Genomic DNA, 20,545 nt, shown 5'->3' with positions numbered 1-20,545 from the left:
TGTCTGGCCTCCTCCTTCCTTTCTGGTCATCTTACATCTTTCTTCACTTCACTTACTCTGCAGTCCAGTAACAACGGCCTGCTGACCGTTCATCCTGCAAGAAACTCCATCTTCCAATTTGGGATATTTTCATTGGTTGTCCAACAGCAACCATCATGCTTACAGATTCTCTCCTTCCTCATCTCTGCCTCCTGGTTTCTTTGATTTCCTTCTAGTCTTAGCTGAAATCCTACCTTCTTTAAGAGGCCTTTTCTAATCCTTCTTAATCCTGGCACCTTCCTTTGGCCATCTATCACCAAGTTATCCTCTGTTGATCTGGTTTGTACAAATTTGTTTGCATATTGTTTCTACCATAAGACTAAGTGAGTTCCTTGATTCCAGAGACTGTTGTCATCCTTTTTTGCATCTCCAGTGCATAGCACAGTGTTTGTTGTTGTTTGGTAGTCTGACTCTTGACATGACTCCATGAAACATAGCAAGACAAGTTCTTCTATCCTTCACTCTCTTCTGAAGTCTGTTACTTCCATGACATTGTCTTCTCCCTCTCTTTCTCTGCCATCCCCTTTTCCTTTTGCCTTCAATCTTTTCCAACATTAGAATCTTTTTAATGAGTCTTGTCTTCTCATTATGTAGCTTCAGTATTTGTTTTTCCAGTGAATAGTTTGAAAAGAGAATTTTGGGGAAATGACTGCCTTAGAGACAAGAAGAGTGTATGTGTGTGTGTGTGTGTTCGTGTGTATGTGTGTACTTATATGCACATATCTGTGAGTGTAGTAATTATGTATTGCATATGTAGGGGTGCATATACAAATATGCATATATACATACTTGTGCACATATATGTATAATTGAATATGTCTTCCTATGTGAATGCATATGTATGTGCATGTGGAAGGGTTTGTACTTAACAAGTAAGTTATGTGTGTGTGTGTGTATTTGGAACTTGTGATGTCACTAATATGGTGAATCCCTCCTGAGGAAGCTTCCTTTATCAATGCAGGTCAGTACCTTCTCTGTTGCTGATAGCATTAGAAAGCTGCTTGGGGCACCCAAAGGTTATGGGACTTGCCCAGGGTGGTACAACCAATAGGAGTTGGAGTTTTCCTGATTCTTAGGCTGGTGTTCTGTCCAGTTGCACCAAACTGCCTTAGAATGCATGTGTATTGTGCATCTGTTTGTGAATCTGTGCTTATCTGTTTATATTTGGTTATTTATGCTTGTATGTCTAAGTGTACACCTGCCTAACTGTGCATGCATATGGGTATACTTGAATGCTTGTATTCATTGATGTTGATGCACAGGTATACACAACATGAACTGAGATATGTGATTTCATAAATAGAGTACCTCCTCTTCTCCACCTCCCTAGCTATGAGGAAGCTTCCTCTTATCAATTCAGGTCTGCATTTTCTGTGCAATTTAAAGTTTTCTATGTCAGGGCCATTGGGAAGCTACATCACTTAGCCACCTAGTTGTATGTGAACACCAAAGCTTTCTGACTCTAAGGTGGGCTCTCTTTTCACTGTGCTGTACTGCCTTATGATGTGTGAGAGTGTGTGTGTTACATTTTAAGAAGTTAAAGACTGCCAGTATATTTTTAATCACTATGTCCTTATGTGTAAGTAATCAACCAGTCAACAAGCATTTAGTATTTAATAAGTACCTACTATATGAGAGGCACTGTACTGAGCTCTTAGGGTAAAAAGAAAGCCAAAAACAAAGTCCTGATTCTCAGTGAGCTCAGAGTATAATAGGGGAGATAATGACAAGATAATGTCAGAATATCTGATTATCAGAGGGAAGGTACTAGAATTAAGGAGGGATGCTGGATGGCAAAAACTTCTTGTGGAACCTAAGACTTAAAGAAGATAAAAGATGAGAATGGAAAGTATTTCAAGCCTGGAAGGGTGAGCAGGTGCTGGGGAAGGAAGTAACATGTAAGAAGACTGGAAAGTGTGTGTGGGGGGGAGGGTTTTGAAGGCCCTAGTATGCTAATTTATTAAGTGCTCATTATGCATAAGATATTTCCCTAAGCACCAGAGATACAAAGAGAAGCAAAACAGCCTTTTTCATTAAGGAACTTATATTATGATGAGGAAGATATGTAAACAATTAGGCAAATGCACACATATCTATTTCTGTGTGTTTACATTGATTGAAGGAAAACATCCAAGAGCAAGAGGCATTTGTAGCTGGGACATCAGAAAGACCCTCAGGTGATTGGTTTGAACTAGGACTTGAAGAATGTCCCAGGACATTGGGGAGAGGAGGGGAGGAGGTAGAGACACCAAGAAGGGAGAGGAAGGGAATTGAGGGAAGATCTGCTAGATGACCAGGGTTGCTGGTGCTGACATGGAAAGGGCCTATAGAGGAAGAAAAAACAAGAATGCTTGAAAGTTAGGAAGGGGCCACATTAGATATAGCTTTAAATGCCAAGCATAGAGGTTTCTTGATGTTGGAGGCAGCAGGAACACAGTGATACTTACTGAGCAGGAAGATGACATAATCAGGCCCATACCATAGAAGCATGGAAGAGGGAGCAGAAACTTGAGGTTGAAGATAGAAGTCTCATTATTTTAGTCATCCAGGGAAAAAGTAATATATGAGTGCTTGAGTCAGGTAGGGTACCATCTGTGTGAGTATGGAGAAAAGCCCATGTATAGGAAATGTTATGAAGCTAGAAATGACAGAAATATTCTAAAAAGTAAACAAAAAGTCATCTTAATTTTGTTTTAACCAGAATTCCTCTCACCCTTATCCTGATCATCCCTGTAGTAATAATGAATATTTCTGTAAAATGATAGTTGGTGATCCTTTTTGGTGATGGTACCAATGCTGTGATCAGGCCTTGCAAGTGAAATTCTGAATCTAGAATTAGTGTACAGTGTAAATTGTAGAGAAAGTACATTTTCAGCAATTAAAAAATGCAGAAGCATTTTCTTATATTATGGTTTAATTATAAAAAATAATTGAACCTAAAATTATTTTTACCATTGAAAATCAATGTAAAAATTATGTTTGTGACTACTTAAATATGTAATATATATATATATATATATATATATATATATTTTTTTTTTTTTTTTTTTTTTTTTTTTATTTTATTTTTTTTTACCCCGAATAGGCCAAAAAATGCTTTACTTCGTCGAAGCTGGAGCAGTACTCCATCTACTGGGGGTATAGAAGGAGCTGTGAAGCTGCACGAGGGCTCTCAGGTTCTCCTGACAAGTTCTAATGAAATGGCCATTATTAGGTATGTGGGCCCCACGGACTTTGCCCCAGGAACCTGGCTTGGACTTGAACTCAAAAGTGCCAGGGGAAAGAATGATGGTTCAGTGGGGGACAAACGTTATTTCACCTGTAAGGCAAATCATGGAGTGTTGGTTCGGCCAAGCAGAGTAACTTATCGGGGGATTAATGGGTCAAAGCTTGTGGATGATGACTGCTGAACTTGATCTCTTGAATGAGGTCAACTGTATTACATGTGCAGAGACTGTGTCACCCTAGAGGCTCTGATACATGTGAGTGCATGGGAAATGGTGACTTAACTATTACTCACATTTTTATAACACAACAATCTTCATAGTATCATTAAGATAATTTATAGATTAACTTTTAAACAAAAGGAGTATGAAATTTTTAAAAATCATGAGTCTCTTAAGATCATTTAAAGAGAACTTATTTTTTAAAGCTTTTAGACCCAAGTGTGGTCCTGGGATGCCAGAAAATTATGCCATTAGGAGACCAACTGATGTATTCTGTTGCTTATTTTGTCTTTTATCATATATGGTTGGGTTATTATTGGATAGCATATTACTTTGGTATTTCATTTAGCTGTCCACAGTGCTTTGGAAATAATTATCCTTTTTTGCGCTTTCATTAGTAAGGGCTATGTAAGTAAGGGCTATGTGAAAACATCTGTTTCCTCTCTGATCCTCCAGAGAGATCCCTGCTCTGAAGATTTGCAGTCTTTAGAATTTTAGGACTGGAAATGATTTGTCTAAGCCACTCCTCTTAGTTTATGGATAAGGAAACTGAGGTACAGAAACATGAAGTAATTTCTCCATGGGCTCATAGCTGATAGCAAGTAGGGAGTGCAGACCAGGCCTCCTGACCCCCAGTCTTGTGCCATCTGCACCACATATACTTTAGGGATCCTTAGCATTCTTCTGAATCACTTAACAGGAATCGCTGACAAAGCACCATGTAGTGAATCAGGTCCTGTTTTAAGTACCACCTTATTGTTGCATAAAAGACCATATTTGGAAGAAGCACTTTAAAAATTTGTTGCACTTTCATCTTTGTGGCAAGCTTGTGGAAAGTCCTCGCTGCATCTTGAAGTCCTTTGCCAGTTTTCCTTGCTGGCTATGGAAGAAAAAAAAAACAACCCATTTTTTAAAAATTCACTTAAAAGCAAGAAGCAGATTGACATCCTAGACTTACATATAGAGAGCAGTGTGGCTTACCATAATAGAAGTGAATATTGCACAGTTAGTCAAGGTATATGTGGTACATGTTCATTTAAGTATTTCTTCATTTCTTTGTAGTTCTCTTTATAGTGTTACTCCTGAAGCAGCCATGACATTTGCCTTAGTTGGTTTTAGATTTTCCCAACTGTGGCAGAACACAAGTATTTGAGCTTTGGCTAAATGTTATACAAATTTGGCAGGAGAGCCCATTTTCAGTCTGTGGCTGGTGCCCATCTTCGATTTTAAACTTTGTAATAGAATTAATGTTACAAGGAATTTGTGTTATGTCTGTGTCTGGATGTTTGTGTCCCATAAATGTAAAAGATTTATATTTTATTGTACATATTTAGATTTGAAGAAACTACAGAAATAGTAAAATGGTTCACTTTATAAGATTTAAAATTATCCTTAACAATGAAACTGCCTCTTTGCACTTAGAAATAACATGTTCAGATATTTTGCAATATACTATTTTTAAACTGAATCCTGCTGCTCTGCTGCTCTTTTGAAAAAAGCTGGTATTCGAATACTGCTAGACCTATTTTCCTGAAATATGTTTGCAAAACAAGGCTGTAATACACTGCCTTTTAATCAAGGAATATTTTTATTGACTAAAGAAAATGAATGTACTGTGATTTTGAATGTAAACTTATTTTATTATACTGTTTCCTAAAAACTGTTTATTTATACTTTGAGATGTATGTGGATTCACTGAACTTTTACAAAGTCCGAAATGTTTCCTGTTGTACATCAGAACCCTATAAATTAAAATCTGTTATATTGCTGTTGACAATGATTTGCTTTTAAGGAAACCACCAATCACTATTTTTTCTCTCTTTCAACCTTTATTTTCTTTCATGCATATAATATGTGAATGGAGAACATCTATTAAATCCATACAAATTTATACATTCTTGCATAAATACATGAAAACACTTTTTTTTTTCACCTTTAGCTTATTAAATGTCAGCTTATTCGTGCTCAATTGTAGCTTCTCGAACATAAATAAAATGGAAACCATTATGTTTTGGAATAGTGTCTAATGATGAATTCTTTCTATTTTCTTTTCTTCTTCCATATCCTGGGATATTAGAGTATGTGATCACTTTCTTAGAAAAACAAGCAAAACATTTCATAAAGAATTTGGGTTGTTGTCTTGACTAACTAGACTGTCCCTGTGTGCTTAACTTCTCAGAAACGCTTCTCATCCAAGTTGGTCAAACAAACCATCTACTGCAGATAGTATTTTCATAGATGGAATGTTATTTCACAAACACTTGCTAGAAACATAGAAGATGATAATCCTTTTACTTTTTTATACATATGCAAAGAAAACAATTTTAGGTATTAGTATTAAAAATTTACATGGAAAAACCCATACACATGGTCCTATCAGACTAATTACATTTTTATATTTTATTATTCACATTTTTTAACCGACAAGATAGTAAACTTCCTAATACATATCTCCCATTACCTTGTGCAGTATATCATCAGTGTTTTAAGTGCCTAACACATAGTAAGTTTTTCATCAGTTGGTGTTGAATAAATATTTTACAGAATATTACAGAATATATTGAATATAAATATTCTTTTACTAAAATTATGCTTTGATGCTTCATTGTGGCAAGGATGTGACCCTGGGTTCTCAAAACCTTTTTCTTTACAATGATAGCTAGCTCTGTTAACTATCTCCACAGGACTTGCTGAAACTTAAAAGATTTTGACTATTGACACTATCCTTTTATTGTTCAATAACTAAGAAATAGTCTAGCCAAGTTGGGGAGGCTATTCAGAAAGTTATGTTCTTTTGGGCCACAGCAACCTTTCCAGAACCCTTATGTGAAATCACTGAGAGCTTCTGATGCATTGATAGGATTAGCAATCTTCTTAGTGCTGAAATCATAGGTCCTTAAAGCATGAAGTTTGGGAAAAACAGCAAAAGTTTCAAAGTAAAGATCTAAATAGAAGTGCTATTCTATTAGATATAAACATAACCAGTGTGATATGGTCATTTTAGAAAAGAATTACTTTTAAAATTATGCTGGAAAGCAGTGTTTGCAGATTGTTTTAAACTTGTATAAACTGAGATGATCATCCTTAAATCCAGAACAAAAAGAGGAGAAAATGTCATTAAAATACTGCTTCCTCAGACTATAAGTGCAGATATCTTAATACTTCAGAAATCTGCTTTTATTATTTTTATAAGTTTTATTCATTTTGACATCAGTCATATTCAAATGTCTCTCCTTTCCCCTACTGAGTAAGCCTTACTTTGTAACAGGAGAAAAAAAAACAGTCAAGGAAAATCAACAGACACATTGATTATTTCTGGAAGAGTCTATGATTTTCTGTCCCCAGTCACTTTCAGTTTTTAAAAGTTTTGAATTTGACAGACATAAAATAAAATGAGCATTTTCATATTCATTGTGTAATAGAAGAGGGCTGTACATGAAACTTCAAATCTCTGTAGAGCTTAATTTTCTTTTGGAGTATATAATAAATGTAACATGTTACTTTCAAAGCTATCCTGCCTGTCTGTGATTCCTTTCTCCTTTAGTCACTTGTTTTTGCTTTACAGAACAGTTGCATTGAATCATAGATCTATCAAGAGTGTATTAGCTTTCCTGTTTTCCTGTAGTCCCTCTAATTCTATTTCTGACTTCTAGTAAGTATCTTTGCCAATTTGTTGAATGTGAGGAGAAATAATGAGTTGCTTTATCTGCATTTTTCTTAATAGCCATCTGAAACAATCTTTCATATTTGTTAAATGTCTATGTACTTTAAGTACATATCTTGAGGAATGACTCAGGGTTTTATATTTTAACACTCTCTTATAGCTTGAATATAAGACTTTTATAAGAAATATTTAATGGAAAGATTTTTCCCCCTGAAATTATGATATCCGTACTTCTTGATCTACTTGAATTGTTTTTGTGTTTATGAAAGCTTTTCATGTTACCAAAAATAGTCTATTTTATCCTTTATAGTCACTGTTTCTTGTTTGGTTAAGAATTCTCTCCTGCTCATAGATGTGAAAGATAATTTTGTTCTGATGAACATGAAATTTTTTTTCTTAAGTTCATATATCTTTTGGGAACTTAATAATAATATATGATAGTAGATGCTTGTCTAAAGCTATTAATGATTTTTTTTTGTCAGATAGTTTTACATTTTCTGAGTAGTGATTATCTGACGGGCAGTGTTTTCCTAAGTTGTTTATTCTTGAGCTTATTGAACACTTACTTGGCTGTTAAGTTTGGTTGTTTCTGACTCATTTTTCTAGTTTCTCATATTGATTGATGTACTTTTCTTTTTTTTTTTAACTAGTTGCAAATAGTTTTGGTAATTACAAATTAATATAATTTGAGATCTGGAAGTGTACTATACTCTCTTCATTCCTACTTTTTTTATTATTGTTCTAGACATTTTGTTCCTCCAAATGAATTATTTTCTTTAACCTTGTGAAGTAATAACCCTTTGGTAGTGTGATTTATATAGCCCAAAATATATAACTTAATTTAGGCAGCATAATTTTCATCATATTGGTATGGTTCAGCCATGAGCAATGACTTTTCTGTAAAGATGTTTTATAATTGTGTTCATATAATTCTTGAGAATCTTTAGAAGAGTTATTTGCAGATATTTTATACAGTCCTCAACTTGTAAAAGTCAAAATAATGTAAGTAGTCAAGATGAATAATACTTAGAAGAAAGTTTATTACAATCAGAAGTAATATCAAATGCTTAAAAACTTTTCAGTCTATTACTAAATTTCAATATATACTTGTTCAGTGGAGTCAAACTGCAAAGAGATGTGTTTCACTTTTGGTATGCTTACTATGCTTTTTCTAAAAACTATGTTTTAGACAAGTTCAATTTTGGAGGAAAAGATTTTTAACCAAAAATTTTAATCTCTTATCTGTCAGATCTAAAAAGGCTCTCCTGCCCTCAAAATACTTTCTATTCCAGTTGCAGTATTTTATATTCCCATAGTTACCCATTTAGATCAAGGGAACTGAAGGCTTTTGCAAAAATGTAAATTTATAATATTTAGTGAATCAATTCCAGAATAACTTTGGTGAACTTCCAGGGCTTTGTAAGAATCATAGGGCTTTTAATTTTTAGAGATGGGAAGAGGTCAGAACATATTTAGATTATGAAGTGTTGCCTGCTAGTAGGAGGTTACATAAAGATACTTTCTGGAAAGGATTAAAATGAGGATAGGATGATTTCAAGTCAGGTATAGGATAGAGATGTTGAAAGGCCATCAGAATTAAATTTGGCTTCCTTTACTTGTTTAAGGAGAACTGCTATCCTATTTAGTATTTAAAAAAGTATTTTAAAAACTTTGTACTTCTAAGTCTTCTATAGCTGTAGTTTGAAAGAAGTATGCTAAAATAATCATTCAGCACAGAGAATGTGCCATGAGAGAATCCATGGGACTGAGTAACTGCCAAGGGAATGTCTCCCATAATGATTTTGTTTTAGTGGTGCTGTTATGTGAGTATGATACAGGATTTCAGAAGTAAAAGGTAGATGGTTGGTACCTAAGAGGTCATTTAGTTTAAGCCTTCAATTTGATATATGAGGGAACTGAGCCCCACCCAGGAAAACTTAAGAAGGAGGAAGTGATCAGTTGAGGAGCGACAGAACCAGGTTCCTCCATACTGGAATTGTCTTGTATTATAAAATTATTCAAACCATATGTTTGAAAATGTGAGTTGGAATCATTCTTATTTGGGGAATAGATCTGACCATAATTTAAATTTATAATAATTGACATTTGTACTGTACTTTTAAAGTTTGCAAAGTACTTTATAAACCTTATCTCATTTGAGCCTTACAGCAACCCTGATGAAGTAATAGTTTACACATGAGGAAACTGAGGCTCAGATAATATCATAATTTGTCCATGATCTCCCCGGTTTTAAGTGTTACAGGCAACATTTGCACTTATCATCATTCTGTCTGTCAGATACAACATTGTTACTCCTTAAACCTTCTCATTAGGATTCCAGGTTTCCTAATTGACTCAGAGACATTGTAACATAGACCACCACAGTTTGCAAGCCACTAATAAAGACTTTATTTTTCATTTTTCTTCATGCCTTTTGTTTCACTACACTTAGTTACAATACAAATACAATAGTCAATACAAAACTCATATTATCATATATATTATTAGTATTATTTGTCTCATAATAGTATCCCTGAAGTACATAGGCCCTTATTTATAAACAATGTCACATAAGCTGCTGTATATACAATAGATGACCCCAGGAAACTTTTCTGTATAGTGGGTCTGAATAAATTAAGCAGGACAAGTTAAGATTTTATTAACAGCAGAGCAGCAAGATACTTTTGTATAAGCAAAAGGAAATTTTCTACTGAAAATTTTGCTAAAGCTTTTGTGGAGGCCATTTGAGGGGGAGAAATTTAGAGCTGTGGATAGCAAATGAAGGGATCTCATCATGTAAGACCACTACCTGCTTCTTACAGCCTCTCCCTTAGTGGGAAAAGGCACAAGGAGGAGAGGAAGAAAAACTTTCTGTTCCCCTCTTTGAGAATGTGTTCTAATCTCTGTGATGACAACATAGCTAAGTGCTTGTTATTGTGCTTGTATATAATTCTATGTGACTGCACATTTTGGACAGAAGAGCTGAGAGTGATTTCTAACTAGAGGGGATAGTGAGAACCATATTTCAGGTTGTTAAAGAGAGACTGTTAGCCAAAAATGTCATCTGCCTACCTGTGGTAACTGGCGTCATTTAAGAACCAGTATGGATTTTGCACACTGTTTATAAAAGTATTTGAACCTTAGTTCTTCCATCAGAAATCAGCCTAGCCTGAAGGATGTTGTTTGAATTCATGTGTTTTATACATAATTCAACCTCTTGCTCTGTGTGTGTGTGTGTGTGTGTGTGTGTGTGTGTGTGTGTGTGTATGCAAAAGTATACGTATGCAGGCCATCCTACCTAGATTCAAACTCCAGCAGCTAAGAATCCTTGCTGTTCACTTAGCATATACTTCAGTAATGCTTTCAACATTCCCTATGGGTTGTATTTTTTGAATTGGTGAAATAAAACTACTTTTCTTGACCCTTGTCTGGCATTGTGTCATAACTGAGTGATCTATAAAGCATAAGAGGGCAATTAAGCATCCAGTGCATGTGCTGTATTCTGCTGGTTATGTATCCATTTTATTGGGAACATGTTCTCTGAAGTTTAGCTTGAGTCATTTTTGATTTTAACTAAAGGCAGACCAAGTCATTTGAAAATTGAACTGATAATTTAGTTTTTCTTTATAGTAATACATTGTGTCAGTCCATCATGAAAAAAAAGACCCAGGGTGAAATAATAGAGAAGAATTCAGGTTCTTCTCTTATTTTGACTCTGATAAGATTTTGAAGGCTCAGTTGAACATCACTAAACAGGCAATATCAGTGACAAGAGTCTGCTTCCACACAGATGTTTTTAATAAAGGAAGGCTATTACTAGCAAATACCTTTGGACAGAAAAACTTTTTATGAAAGATTTAAAATATGTTTTAATGATCATGTATAGTACTGTAATGACAGCGTGGGAGACTATGGTTTAACCTTAATCTAGACAATAAGCCCCACAGCAGGGAATAACTTCTTTTCTTAAACTGCCAGGGAAAAATGTATCTTGATAGTAATTCCATCATATTGCCAAAGACAGAATTGGAACTATGATAATTGTTTCAAAAGATTTCTCCCTCCTACTTTGTCTCAGAAAGAAATGCAGACAGAATGTAGAGTTAATGGCTTGAAATAATATTGGTGTGCTATGTGACTAGTAAAAAAGAAAAAAACCCAGACCTCTCTCTGCTCATCCTTTCCAAACAGTGCCATTGCTTTAGTTCTCAGGGACAAGAGAATGAATTCTGTCCTGATTAACATCCGTTCTTCTGAGAATAGTGCAGTTTCTTAAAATTTAAAGGAAGAAGAGTTAGGCTTAATTGAATTTTTTAAATTTGCCATCTATTTTAGTAGATGTATTAAGATGCAGGAAATTGATTTATCAGGCAGATGTGAATACTTTTTGGGAGGGGATGCATAATATTTTATTTCTTTTGAAAGTTTCTAAATAAACATAATTGTCATCAAGAAGAATTTATAAGAATTATCATCCAATTGATTCTGCAGCTCAATGTGTATAGAAATATAAGGGAAAAGGCTTTTCCACCTCAGGACCATGACTTCTGAGAGACGTTACTGATTGTCATCACTATCACTTTTAGTGACTTTCCAATGGTCACAGACAGCATAGCCACTATGATGGTGAAAAGATGCTGTACCCCAGTGACATATGGTTTATCTTGGGTCTTACTGTACAGCCCAAAAGAAGGTCACCCAGGAGTTTCTGTGTTGGTCTTTAAGAATAAAATACATAATGTCATAGATTTGCAGATGGAAGGGTCTTCAGAGGTCAATTTAGTTCAGTTCTCTTATTTTATATGTGAGGAAACTTGATACCTAAAGAGGTCAACTGACCTGCTCAAGATTATCTCGATGAGGATGATTAAGAGGGTTGAGTTGAGCCAGAGATTTTTATTCCAGAATTCTCTGCATCATACTTTGTTGCTTCCTCTATCAGCAGGTATAACAGATATTTTAAACTAGACATATTTTTAAAAGGGAATATGTAATTTGAAAAATAATAGTGTTTCAATTTGACTTCAAATAGGGTTGCTGTTGTGGTAGTGTCCCAATTTTGATACCCTCCAGGTAGGAGAGAAATAATAATGATCCTTCCAAGACTGGACTGCTATTTTCTCATTAAATAGACTTGTTTTTCCTTTCTACGTTGTCAGTTTCATTTAATCCATGAGACCTGTAAAGCCCATGCAGTTTTACTCTCTTTGTTCACATAATTATCCTCCTAGTACTTGTGTATATCCAATGAGTTAGTCCACATAAAAATGTAGTCTGCTACATTTTTTGTCTTTTTATTATCTATTAATATTTCTTTTTTTATTTGCCTGGCCTGTATTGCCTGCTAAATTCTAGGCTCCTTGAAGGTAGGTGTCATATCTTAAAATTCTTTGGTGTGTGCTCTCTTTTACAAATACAGATGGTAAGTACTCAATGCATGTTGTTGAATTTGATTCCTTATTCCAAAACCATGCAATAAAATGTGTGTTATACATATTGTGTGTAGGTCTGCAAAGGAGTCAGACCTGTCCTTTAGTTCTTTAATATTTTGCTTTAACCTTTAATTTGAATTGGCAGCCAAGGTCATGGAAAATCCTGACCATAGATTTTATCCCACATTGTCTCTGGAAAGAATAAGTCAGATACATATGACTTCTTGATTGCAGGGAATTTAATATGGACTTTTAGAAGTGGAAGGGAAACTTAAAGATTCCTGCCTCATTCAGAGCTAGTTTAAATAAAATTGATAATTGGTTCCCTCATTCTGTTGACATATTAATGGAGGGAGGGAAAGGTGGATAACAGAACCATTGAGAAAGGAAAGCACGAGAACTAAATAACCTGGAGAAAGTATTATGTGGGTGCACACACACATGGGAAGGCTGGCAAAGGTGGTAAAAAGAGGAAAAAATAGGAGATAGTGACAGACTTTTTGTGGTATTGCATGGATCAACACAGGTATTGATAGCTTTAGATCAGATTGCACAGTCTTGTTTTAGACTAAGAAAGCTTGTTGCTTTTTAGTTCACTAACTGGTGTCTACTTTTCCCTCACTAAGTATTTGTAAGATAGCTGGCTTTTTCCCAAACTTTTAAAATACTTTTCTAAAGCCATGAATAGAATTAAAAATAAATCTTTGTTCTTGAGAAGCTATTAAAAATTAAACATGCTGCTTGCTCTCAATAATTATCCTCCTTTTAGGACAGCAGGTTGAGGTTTCTGGGAACTTTTAATTTTTGTTTTGTGTGCCCCCACAAAAGAACACAGAACATCGTTTGCGTCTAGGAAATGACGCCAATCAGCTTTTAATTTCTTTGGAGTCTTTTTTGGAAAGTCACTAGTAAAGACAGCTTAACTGGACACTGTGTACAATGTTCTGTTGGCATGTCACAGTACTACTAGTATCCAGTATGATAATATTGCCATTACTGGAGATATGAGACACTGAAAAGACTTTCTCTAAGATTCATGTATTGAATCCTTCCTTGAGGATGGCTATGGAAATTACTTTTTAAGGTTAATGTAGGTTAACAGTTGAGTAACCATCTAGGATTCAGAAAATATGTTAAAGTAGAGCTTAAAAGGAAACATGTCTTTTGATGATTTGGGGGCCTTAAAATGTTGACTCTAGGTTTATATGATAATAAAAACTTAGCGTGCTAAACAATCTTAACATTCATCCCACACATTCCCCTCATTTAATAGCTGAAAATACCAAGTGAATTGACTTGCTCAGTCTCCTAGCTTTTGATTGGCAGAAGCAGGATTAGACTTAGTTTCCTTACTAGTACCATTTGCATTACCCTAATGTAAAGCAGCATTTTGAAAATGTGGATTACTCTTTTTTAGGTCGAAGAGAATCTAGTATTAATATTAGTTGGGCTCTGTACACAGAGGTATATACTCAAGAAATCACCTTTTTGACAGGTGAGGTAAAACATGTCATGAAAAATTCATTAGGTGGGTTGTATGATGTCTGGACAGAAGAACATTTCAGAACTATCTCTAGATGTTGTGAGGGAAGAAATAAAAATATTTTGACTCTGACTCATTATAGCTTTAATGGATGCAGTTTTAATTTAAAAGACTCTTAACTAGAGGTGGGTAGACATCAATAGTAAGCTGAGACTAATGGGTAAAGCTGACTCTCTTGGGGAGCACCCGCCAAAGGCCACATGAAGCTTCTTGAAATCATCTGGACTGGGCATTGAACTGGAAGCTGTAGTAGTTTAGCAAATGTGGGTTCTTCTGAATCTATGTGGATCAATAGGCTTTTAAAGGAGCTAAGTTCTGGGCTAAGTCCTTGAGTGCATCAGCTTGAAATGCATTATTGTTTCTGCTTAATTAGCTATTCTTGGATGCTCTTAAATGGAAACCTTTGCTCATACCCAGTGTTGGGCTTGGCCATGGCCTCCATTCCAGTCTATCTTTAGTGTGGTTATGAGAGCCCTCAAGGTGGTTTGTAGACTGTTCACTTGAGAGTCTAATGTGGATTTACTAAGTTTACTAAAATAGATTTTGTTGTTGATTTTTCATCTCTTATAATGGTATTATTTCTTCCTCAATTGTAAGTGGTGGGGAAAGAGGAAAGGTGTCTAGGTTATTTTGTCTTGCCATGGTCTAAAAAGTGTTGCTGTAGAACAAATCAGCTAGAGAACCTGGATCAGATTAGATTTTACAGGTGATTAATATCTCATATCAGGAGAAATGAACAGTTTTCCAGCTGGTTAGCATTGACTCCAAGCATCTATCCATTAAAATATTACTCTAACCCTAGTTAAGCTGGACAGAAAGTAGATAATAGAACCAGAAAGAGAATAGAAAGCATTGACATTTTCCTTGGAAACATTATAATACTCATCAATTACTGAAAAATTTTGCCCCCAAGGAGGCCAAAATGATATTGAAGCACATTTGATGACTAGGGAAAGGAATTGATAATGAGAAGGGTAAGAGAGGAAAGATGTAGAAGTGAAGGGAAGACTAGAGTGACACCTTGAAAAATTGAAAGTAAACTATTTCTTTAAAATAGAGGTTGATGAGTTTGCAGAAGTTCCAAATGTCTCTTATACCATTGTCATGTCCATCTATGGAAGTTGAGGAAATTGTGGTGCACTGATATGATCAACTTCTCAAATATTTCCCTATTCCTTAGGCCTTTTAACACCAAAAAAATAAAAAAAAATAAAAAAAATTGCAAAACCACTTTTCCTTCTGCTTGAAAAATATCCAGAAAATATGTTGTGCATATTCAGAAGTGTTCTACTCACATCATGATCAGGTAACAGAGAACAAAGGAGTCAAAACAAAACAGGCCATACTTGGGAAGAAGATATCTACTTCAGTGTTTCTTCTTTTGGATTTCCTATTGCTCCTGCAAGCCAGGGTATGGCTACAAGTTGAGGCATTTCTCTTTAGTAGGCTGTGTGGCTGAAATCATTGCTAGGATTTGGTATATCACTTATTGACATATTTGGCCCCAAATGGCCATATTTCTATGCTTTGGAAATGCATGGCTATGGCTGCAGTTTTGCCCATCATTTTTGGTCTTCATTCAACTTTGACAAGACTTTTTGTTAATGGAAACTTTTTGTTAGTTGTATTGTAAGTAGACAGTTTAGGTTTTAAAGTCCAATGGGAAATCTCAGCGTTTTCATCTTTTAGGAAGATATTCTTAAGGCGAGAGGTATAGTAAAGGGATATTTCAGTCTCTGACCCTCTTGCTGGTGTCTTTTCATATTCTTCTGTACATTTATTCCATTTAGGCGAAAATATACAGCTTGTAACTGTTCCTCTTGGGCCTATCCCCATCCCTTTACTTTCCTCAGAAGAACCCCCACAGCTGAAGATGTTTTTCTTTTCCAAATGAAGGATGGCCTTCATTATTCTAAATTACAATAGATAATTTTCTCCCACCTCCCCCCACATTCAAATGAATTAAGTCCACATTAACTGGTAAATACATGACACTTGTGACGCCAAGCTATGGAACACGCAGGCAGCAATTTGTGTGTGACAAGAAGCTACGACAAGAAGCATAAGGAGGAGCACATTGACCATGCATGTATGGGAGCTTATGCGACCAACTTGGGGCCTTGCATTTAACACTTGTTCTTTAAATGACGTATTATTCTTTTGAAAGAGTAGGAGGAACCCATGCTCACATCCTTTCTGGTGCATTGTGAGAATTCACTCTGTGTGTGGCACTTTAGAGCAGGTTGGCACAAAATGAAAGGCAATGTTTTGGTCTCTGCTTGGTGGTGGAGCTGTTGTGTGGAACTCCCTCCTCTGTGGGCTCCAGAATCCCGAGGGGGAGAAGTGAGTGCAGAACAGGCTCAGGGACCAGGCTGGGTCACGCTACTCGGGTTTCTAAGAAGGGAGTCCCCATAACTGCCAGCTGCCGGGGTGGCCTCCAATGGTAAGCCTTGCTGTTGATAGCCATAGTGGACATTCCCACAAGGGAAGTGGCGGAGCCTAAAGAGAGGCACTTCCGTCATGGTGGCAGTCAGGGATGATGGTTCCAGGAGCAGGGAAGACCCTGGCAACCTGCCAGCAATGGCAGTGGGTGGGCTGGTGGTAGAGTGTCCATCTGGCCCAAATTTACCCCTCTCGGGCTGCTGCTCCTCGGTCAGTGGATTGGTTTTGGTTGCAGATTTCTCTGTAAACCAAGAACCATATGTGGGATTCCAAAGACTAGTTGGTTTGTTTCTTGATCCACGCCCTTTGTGCAGCTCTGTGGGTGGATTGGACTGAGAATATGCCATGTTGATGTGTCCGCCTCCTCCAGGCATCCCTCTGGTGACACGGACCGGGGGCTCCAGAGCCAGGGCTTTCTTCAAGGGCTTGCCAGAGGAAGTGATGGGCAGTGGAGGGGGACCGGGTGATGGACATATGTCCTCCTTTTTCTCTTGCTGTGGAGAGACCAAGAGAGGCGGTATTCTGTCTGGGTCTTCTGGCCTCATGGGCACCTTCTCTTCCTCTTCAGCCACTGGACCATATTCTATTGGCAAAGCAGTATTAACCACATCTGGATCCTGGGGGTAAGAGAGACCAATTTATAAGACATTCTCGCCTTGGATTGATATGATACCCTGCAAGGGTTTCTAAGTGACAAGTAGCTACCCACTTTTTTTTCTTCAGGTATTCTCTCTTACCTTGCATGTTAAAATTATATATAGGCCCTAAAAGACTTTAAACTTTTGTATTTGTCATAATACTTCTACTCCCATGTGTAAAATTTCATAAATAATAATGACTCCTCCCCATCCCCCTTCAGTTCTTTAGATCTAACAAGCTTGTTATTTTAAAAATGGCCCATTTACAACCTTACAATGAAACATCATCTTATGGGATTCAGGACCATAGATTTATAAATATTTAAAAAAAGATCAATGTCTTTCCATGCTTTTCTATATTTATTGTGTCTATCATTTCTAGTAAACACACACGCATATATACATACATCTCAAAACGACATTTAAAGTATAACCTTTCATAAACAGCCCCAGGTAAGTTTAAAAAGAAAAAAAGATGTTGCAGTAGTGGTTGGTGTTCAGCTCCACTACACGGTGCTCTTGGGAAGGGAGTGAGAAAACTTGAGAATTGTTTGATCAGAAAATAAGTGCTTTGTATCCAAATTTTTTTGGAAATGTAGAGAGGCATTATTTCCTTCAGTTTTCTGGTACCACGTGAGACCAAGGGAAAGGTGTGAGGCACTTGTACCCAGAGGCCTTTGAGACACACACACACACACACATTGTAGAACCCTAGGTCTTCTAGATTTTTTTTTTTTAGTTCTAAGCTTTTAAATATTTCATAAGAAATTCCTATTAAGTTTTCTTTATATGGACACTTTTAATGTGAAAAGTCAATTAGTCTAGAAGAGCATCTCATTTAGTTTTCATTTTATACTGTGGCTAACAATTGGGGGAGGGGTGGAAGATGAGGTGTGTGTTAGGAGGAAAACACCCCTAATCCTGAGGCACCAGGAAATCTGCCATTCCCAGAGAAATTCATGGAGGGAGCTATGCTCCTACAGCTAAGGATGCAAAGGAGGGAGTGCTGAACCTTCCAGAAGATGGGCTGTATTTCTTTTCCTGACTGAGGTTAAAGTGAAATAGAATGTTTGGTGTGGATTCCTCTCTCCCTTCAAGACTAGAAGAAAAGGTTAGTATGCCAGAGGAGCTTCTCTTTTACACATCCATTTATTAAAGGCTGAACATTGTAGGAAAAACTAAAGTATCCGGGCAATGAAATCAGAAAGAAAATGTCTCCAAGAAGGTAGAAGGAAATCAGTTATAGGAGAGACAAATGAGAAAAAGAATGGGATGCAACAAGAGCACAAACACGTTTCATGCTGTTGGACTTGTTTGAGAGCACCAAGGCTTCTCTTGTGGAATAACCTTCTAAATGTTCTAAAATGAATGTTCCATGTTCCTTCCTTCTGCTGAGAAAAATCCAGTCAGGCCTGCCAAGCGTAATAGGTATAGAGGAGTGGTTAGTGATGACCCCCTATTGAGATGGAATATAATGATGGGTGACACTTGGAAAGCACATCACTGCTGACGGAGCAAATCGTAGGGGGTTTGGAGAAGGGAGAGGTGGATCATCTTTTTGGCAAAAATATTCGGAACAACAGTAGCTCATTTATATAATGCTCTACAGTTCACATAGTTTTGATAATTTGCCAAGGCTCAAGGTCATCTGTTTATCAACCTTTAATAGATCAATATATTCATAGCAATAGTGATTATAGGAAAACATAAAACATCTTTAGAGCTGTTGGAGTTATAACTCTGCCAATTATTATCTGTATAAACTTAACCTCTTTGGACCTCTTTTTCTCTATCTGTAAAATGAGGAGGTTGGACTAGATGATTTTTAAGATCTCTTCCAGATTTAGAATGCTATGTATGATAAATGTCATCTCAAATTATCAAGAGACATTAAATGAAATTCAGTAGCATTTGTTAAATGTCCACTAGTTAAAAAGTGTGGCAGAAAATGTGTGAAAAAATCCTAGTATCTGTCTGAGGAATTAGGAATTTAGTAGGAAGCCTCAATTGAGAAAGGCAAAGTCTGTTAGCAGGTGGTTTTCAAAGAAAATAAATCCAAGCTTATCAGTAGCCATGTTGAAATATGTCCCAAATCACTCATTAGAGAATGCAAATTTAAGCACCTCTAAGGGCCTATTTTAGAGGCATCAAACTGATAAAATTGACAAAAATGAAAATGACATGTTGAGAAGGGGCTGTGGGAAAACAGGTACATGGATATGTTATTGTTAGAGCTGTGGACTTAACTGTTCTGGAAAACAACTTGCAACTTTCATTAAACTATGTCTGTCCTTTGACCGAGCAATGCCAGTATTGAATCTATATCCCCCAAATATCAAATAAGGAGGAAAAGGATTCATATTTTCAAAAATGTAGTTCTTGTCTTAGAGGCCAAGAACTAAAAAGTAAAGGTAGGAGTGTGAACAAATTATGGTGGTGGTGTAACAACAGCACTTTATAAATAGCTCATTTTATCCTCATCCCAACTCTGGGATGTAAATGAAATTCTTCCCATTTTACAGATGAAACTGAGGCTCACAGAGGTTGTGGCTTGCTCAGGCTTATACAGGTTAGCAGATGTCTGAGATTGGAAACCCATGTCTTGCTGACACTAGATTTAGCACCCTCTCCACTGCAGTACCACTTACCTGCCTTGAATCAATAAAATACTATGTAAAAATAATGAAAGAAACAGTTTTAGTGAAACTTGGGAAGATGTTTGAATTAAGCTGAACCAGAAGAACAATTTATTGACACTCTGAAAGATAAGAACTTTGATCAATGCATTACTTAATCATGATTCCAGGGGACTAATGATGAAGCTTGCTACCCACTGCCTGACAACAGGGAGAGGTGATAGACTCAGGATGTGGAATGAAGACTTTATTTTTTCAGTAGGACCAATGAAGAGAAGTTTGTGTTTGACTGCATATTTGTGACAAGGGTTTATTTTCCAGTCTTGGGGGGATTTGGGAACCAATTTAGTAGGGAGATGAGAAATGTAACTGAAGAAGAAATGTTTTTCACTTTGATAAAAGAATGAAATAGGGCCCACTTGGTGGTGGTGGGGGGGAGGCAACTGGAGTGATAGTAGAAGGAAATGGAAAATCAGAACTTTTAACTTTCTATGCCATCTTGATGCTGGAAAAAGTAAGGTTTTCCATTTTAAGAAAAGGGTGAAAGCCCAAAGAAGGTGGGGGATATGGTAAGAGAATATCACACTATTTCCTGGAAGTTATCCTCACATTTTCATGTGATTTAGAGCTACAAGTGATTTCGACTCATCCTCTCACCTTACATATGAAGAAATTAATGGCCAGAGAGATTGTGACTTGTTCAGA

At 36.4% G+C, this 20,545-nt stretch overlaps 2 protein-coding genes across 26 annotated transcripts in view; one reads left to right on the top strand and one right to left on the bottom strand.

Annotated features, from left to right (window-relative positions):
* Positions 1-20,545, top strand: part of CLIP4 (CAP-Gly domain containing linker protein family member 4) — a 130,797-nt gene that overhangs the window by 102,372 nt on the left and 7,880 nt on the right. For 15 of the 25 annotated variants that reach the window (XM_074288265.1, XM_074288264.1, XM_074288273.1 and 12 more), the window contains one exon: positions 3,125-3,253. The exons of 8 other annotated variants lie outside the window; for them this stretch is intronic. In XM_074288265.1, the coding sequence (XP_074144366.1) occupies positions 3,125-3,253 (129 nt within the window). Of the gene's footprint in view, positions 1-3,124; positions 7,849-20,545 lie in introns of all 25 variants that reach the window. 2 more of the 25 variants (XR_012486187.1, XR_012486186.1) reach the window with 1 other exon arrangement.
* The window catches only part of LOC141555426 (ALK tyrosine kinase receptor-like), a 56,567-nt gene continuing 45,420 nt past the window's right edge, over positions 9,399-20,545 (bottom strand). The window contains exon 13 of the mRNA XM_074288288.1: positions 9,399-17,183. Coding sequence (XP_074144389.1) covers positions 16,485-17,183 — 699 coding nt within the window. The 3' untranslated portion in view covers positions 9,399-16,484. The remainder of the gene's footprint in view (positions 17,184-20,545) is intronic.

Source organism: Sminthopsis crassicaudata, chromosome 2 (assembly GCF_048593235.1).
Source record: "Sminthopsis crassicaudata isolate SCR6 chromosome 2, ASM4859323v1, whole genome shotgun sequence".
Lineage (NCBI taxonomy): Eukaryota > Metazoa > Chordata > Mammalia > Dasyuromorphia > Dasyuridae > Sminthopsis > Sminthopsis crassicaudata.
The sequence above is the reverse complement of the archived record's forward strand: the minus strand, read 5'-3'. Positions and strand labels throughout refer to the sequence as shown.